Source organism: Temnothorax longispinosus, chromosome 8 (assembly GCF_030848805.1).
Source record: "Temnothorax longispinosus isolate EJ_2023e chromosome 8, Tlon_JGU_v1, whole genome shotgun sequence".
Taxonomy (NCBI): Eukaryota; Metazoa; Arthropoda; class Insecta; order Hymenoptera; family Formicidae; genus Temnothorax; species Temnothorax longispinosus.
Window position 1 is genome coordinate 8889980 of NC_092365.1, and position 5369 is coordinate 8895348.

The 5369-nt window shown below is 32.1% G+C and overlaps 1 protein-coding gene across 2 annotated transcripts; it reads right to left on the bottom strand.

Moving 5' to 3' along the window:
• Positions 1–3260: 3260 nt before the first annotated feature.
• On the bottom strand, positions 3261–4650 carry LOC139817696 (uncharacterized). 2 transcript variants are annotated; one of them, XM_071785961.1, is made up of 2 exons: positions 4482–4650; positions 3261–4375 (listed from the first exon to the last, which is right to left on the bottom strand). In XM_071785961.1, exon 2 carries the CDS (start codon positions 4318–4320, stop codon positions 3412–3414), a length of 909 nt encoding a protein of 302 aa, XP_071642062.1. In that variant the 5' UTR covers positions 4321–4375; positions 4482–4650; the 3' UTR covers positions 3261–3411. The 2 variants fall into 2 exon arrangements, with proteins under 2 accessions (XP_071642062.1, XP_071642061.1); XM_071785960.1 differs by having other exon boundaries at positions 3261–4379; positions 4482–4649.
• Between the last annotated feature and the right edge of the window lie 719 nt (positions 4651–5369).

Consider the following 5369-nt stretch of genomic DNA (forward strand, 5'->3'; position numbering starts at 1 on the left):
AACTCCTGGCTTTTGCTTTAAAACAGTGTTTTAAGCGCCACCTGGGCGAATATACATGAGCGAACTAATATTCAATATGGCCGACTTCTATATATATATATATATATATATATATATATATATATATATATATACATTTATCCCAGCAAACACAGAATACACCGAGTGCGCAATTTGCTATCAAATTGCGCACTCGGTGTATTCTGTGTTTGCTGGGTATTTATATATAGTAGACTAATAGAGTGTACTAATAAAGTATAATCAGTATGTTCATTCTGTATCGGTGCTTTCATTCTTATTAAAAAGATCAAAAGTACCGATACAGAATGAACATAATAATTATATTATATAAAAACTAATAAAAATTCTGTATACATAGGAAAAATAGTAAATGTTAAGTTATAAATTGGATAATAAAAAATTATATTTTTAATTATAAAATGTCTTTATTTTAATATCAATAATATATAATATTTATTATTATATTTATTATTATTAACAGCCGCAACTTTTTAGTAATATATAAAAAATCAATTTTTAAAAATAATATTATATAGAAATATTATAATATGTAAATATCTTATTATGTAAGAACAAAGTTTACACTTTTCTGATATATCTTTTTTGCTTTTTTTTAATATCTTATTATGTAAGAATATTATAATATTTTATTATGTAAGAACAAAGTTTACACTTTTCTAATATATCTTTTTTGCTTTTTTTTATAATGATCAATAGCTTGCTTAAATATAATGTTGCTAGCTACGTATCGAGTGTCACGACCAGATAAAATTCTGTTCACAGATTTACAAAATGTATATAGAAATAATTTAATAATTACTTGTATAACAGCATGTTTTAATTCTTCTTTATGTTCGATGCATTTAACGAAAGACTTTAGCTTTTCGTACACACGCTCACGTAATAAAACAGAAACATTTCTGCGAAAACATAATGAAGAAATGTTTTTATTTAAAACAGAATCAGCTTCAATAAATATATCATTCAAAAAGCACATAGATGGATACGTTAGAGATGGTTTTTCTTTAACATATTCTGCATTAATTAATTGTATATATTCTGTATGTGATGTGTCCGTACTTAAAAGACTTTCTTTACATGCTATACAATTTTTAAATTTTTTCATTGACAAAACTTTTTTTACAACCCAGCCAGCAACGTATGATCTATTGCTTTCTTGTAGTGGATATGCTTTATGGATATTTTCTATATTTTTAACTTGAGATGATTCTGTTAAAAAATCTTCTTCTACCGTTTGTTCTGTAATATTATTTGCACAAGTAGCATTTTTTACAAACTGTTTTAAAGTAAATAATAAATCGCCGTCATTTATGTTTTCGCAATTGGATCCCACAGATCTTCTAGCAGTAAAATTATTAATTAATAATGTTTTGTATGACCCGCAAAATTGACTGCACGACGGATTTATATTTCTGCGTCCATGACTACGAATTAAACCAAAAAAATTTTCTAAAGGATCCTGATTGATATTTCTTGTTTTTAAAAATCTTATTCCTTTACTTTCAACAATGTTCCATATTTTTTTAAAACCACGCAAAGTAAATATCCAATTTTTTAACGATGGTATACATTTAACTGGTCGTTTAGTTTTCGGATCGACATATCGCATATTAGATAATCGTTTAATGGCATATGGCCAAAAGTTATGATGCTTACTATTTTTCGTTACTGCTACGCGTAGAGGAGTTTGTGGATGCAAGGTATGTGCGTTAACGGAATCAAAAATTTTATTAAAAAGATCCAATGCCACTGCTGTGTCATATCCTGCCTTGTTTGGTATTTGTAACTGACCAATCTGTGATTCAATAAAGCCTCCTAAAAAATGAATAAATTACATGCAATTAGATTATATACAATTTATATTTATTTGTTATTGTTACAATTATTTATTATGTGCAAATTAGTAAATTTAAAAAAGTGATAGTAAGATTGATTAAATTACCTTTAATTTTGCTATTATATTCTACATATCCCGATAATCTTGCACTGCAAACTTGAGCAGCACATTTTACTTTCATTTTTTTTATTTTTGATTTAATGACATGTTGGTCTGTTAATTTTGGTAGTTGGCGATTTAACGTATTTGTATACATATCCATTTTATATGCCATTTCAATAATGTCCCATGACGCAAACTGTCGTTCGTTTTCTTTCAATATGGTGGTATCAAGTTCTAAATTTTTAAATAATAAATTGTTACGGATTCCTTTTAAAAGATGTGGTGGATCAAAAATAGGTACAATGTTTTGCCCAAAAAGTTGAATAATATCTTCTGAAATATGGAATAAAAAATTGTTTTATGTATTTTAATTATGTTTTTTAAATTATTTTATGTATTTTATACTTACGATATTCTTGACCTGTTCTTATACATTCGCGTTTTGAATCCTGAAGAAGACTGTTAATACATGTCATGTTCGGTCCGCCTTGGTCACATACAGTTGCAATAATTATCAACCCAGCTTTAGTTAATTCTTTTATGATTTCTTTTATACATCTCAACAATTGTGCAGATTTGGTTTGACTTTTACAAAAGCCATAATACAATGGAATTTTCCAACCTTTCACAATTCCTCGTATCATAAATACCAATACATGATCTGCTATGAGAGATGTACGTCTATGTCCCCAATCTTCAAAACCAATGATTTTATCATTTGACTGATCGTATTGCAAATTGGCTTCTAATGACATCTCATCCCACATTAACACGCATAATTTGTCATGATCGTTATTTATTTGTGCCATATGCTGCTGCAGATGCTCAAAAATAAATTTGTTGATTCCTGGTTGTAATGAGATTGTTTGTAACAAACATTTGAGAGTTTTAGGACTTGGCAGTATAAATAATTTTGATAGTAGCTTGTAACAAGAACCAGATTGTTTATATAGTGATAATGCTAAAATTTTTTCATCAAGCGTAAATCTTCTTCCCTATATGTGGAGAATAATGTATATTAAATATAAAATAAAATAATTATTTTATTCATGATATTTTGTATAATGTATTTATACAACAATATTGCATAAACAACATTATATATTATTTATGTGTTTATAATTTATAATAATCAAAAATAGTTGCATGATATACAATAATATAACATTTTTCAAAAAAGATATATACTATTTTTGTATTGTTGCAATGTAAGGTATTTTTAGCATTACAATCAACATATATACATTATTTTAATTGTACATAATAATAAATTTTTTAGTTGGTATACATGATTCTTACATTTATAATACTTGATTCTTGCATATAAAACATTCAAAAAGTAATAAAAAATAGTTATGTTATCTATCAATGATTTTTCAATAATTTTATTTTCCAAAAAATAAAATCATTGTCTGTAAATAGAAATAAAGTTATTGTAATTTAAAGCATATATTTTTCAAATATATTGAACTTCGTTTTGGACACGTTGATTGTAACGAAGATTTTAATTCATTAAAAAGTTTTTTGTAATTTACCTTAGGAGAATACTTTACATTCTTTAGTTGCATATTAAAAATAATCTTTGAGTTGGAGTTAAAAGTATTAAACTTTTTACAGAATTGTGCATCTGCAAATTTTTTTGCATCTTTCAGGCGTTGTTTATAACGTACTACTTGTGCTTTCATCTGGTTTCTTTCTTTTGCTAACATTACAGCTCTTCTGTATATTTTTCGTGCTTTTGGTGTTAATTGGGATTGCCTTGTAATAGAAGCAAGTATACTTCTTGATGTTTTTGGTGTGCTGGGACGATCAATTACTTCATTTATTGAGTCATTTGGAATATTTTGTGACTCATTTGTTTCTACATATTCTGTATTACTTGTAGAGGTTTCATTTGTATAACTGCTAATTTTAGATTGTAACTCATTATCAGTTTGTGTATTTGTTTGTGTACTTGTTCCACATTGTTCATTTAATAAGTCAGAAACACCCGTTTCAAATTGTGAATGCAGTTCAGTTATATTTGTATCATGTGTTTCTACTGTATTTGTTTCTATACTATTATATATATTTACACTGGGCACAGCGTTATGTTTCAATCTTCGCCGATTCTGAGTATAGATGTAATCATCAGGCAAGAAATGTAAATGACATACTCTGTATTTTCTTAATTCCTCTGATGAAGTATTTGAAATAATATTATTATTAATAGCTTCTCTCCATTTATCTGATAACGTGACATTTTTGGGAAAAAAATGACCAGGGACTCTTGAATTTGACTTACAGCCTGGTACGATGCAAATCCATTCAACTTTTGTCATATTATATTTATTGTGCATCAATTTGGAGGCAGCATCCAGTCACGCAACAATAAACTTGTATAAAATCCTTCTTCTTTCTTGAATATAAAACATATGTTTATGTAAAAGTACTATTAAGTACAATAATATACGAGCAATTTGAAAACCGCTATGGTAAAATAATCGCAATGTATTCATACCTGTGTACGTCAATGTATCAAGAGACACGTAGTGTCTCGCGCCAAGTACACCCGGAGCGATTCTATTTACTCGATTTCTTCAGTATCGCAGAAAAATAACCGAAACTCGTGTGTACGAAATACTATGCTCGTGACGCTTGTGTGATTATTCAGCCATATTTCCTAATGTGACGTCACAGAAACGACATAGCCGCCATCTGGACGAATATACTAACATGAACTAACACGGTTTACTTTTTCATATAGAAGTTTCCCCCCCATGGGCTCCGCCGCAGCATGAACACGGGTGCGCCACCGCGACTGCAGCGCGGGTGGACGACCCACACACTCACCCGACGGCGCCCCAAGGGCCGAGCGGCGCCGCCACGGTCTGATCAGCCGGGCGGAAAACCGCGAGGGGCCAGCGCGCAACCAGCAGCCAAGTCAAACGGGCCGCGGGAAAATGGCGGAAATCGTCTGCAACGTCGCGAACAGAGCGACACACTCAACCAATCGGCGAGGCGGAAGAACCGCGAGCTTGAGGGCGCAAGTGCGGGGGTCCGGCGTGGTCCCGCCGAACCGACCGCTCCTCACTGTCGATCTAGCCGCGGACGAGGAGCCACACCTGGAGGAGCGCCCCGACGCCGCCGGGCAGCAGCGAACAGCTTAATTGTAAGATCTCCACTCCGGTGCTGCCTACTAATTGAGGGCTCGATCTCGGTCGCGACCCGGCGCCAGTAAATGCGTATATCGAATAGATTGCCGTGTGAATCGGCCTGATTACGTGTCGTATTTAGATACCGGCTCCCGCCGTTGTGGATGCCGGGAAGATTGTCGCGGCTGTTTGTCGGGATCGCGGGCGCTTGGCCGGCCGAGATCGTAGCCAGAAACATATCTGAAAGCCCTACT

Bases quoted from the DNA above. Each gene is read 5' to 3' on its own strand.
- LOC139817696 (XM_071785961.1), bottom strand. From the start codon at position 4,320: ATGCACAATAAATATAATATGACAAAAGTTGAATGGATTTGCATCGTA.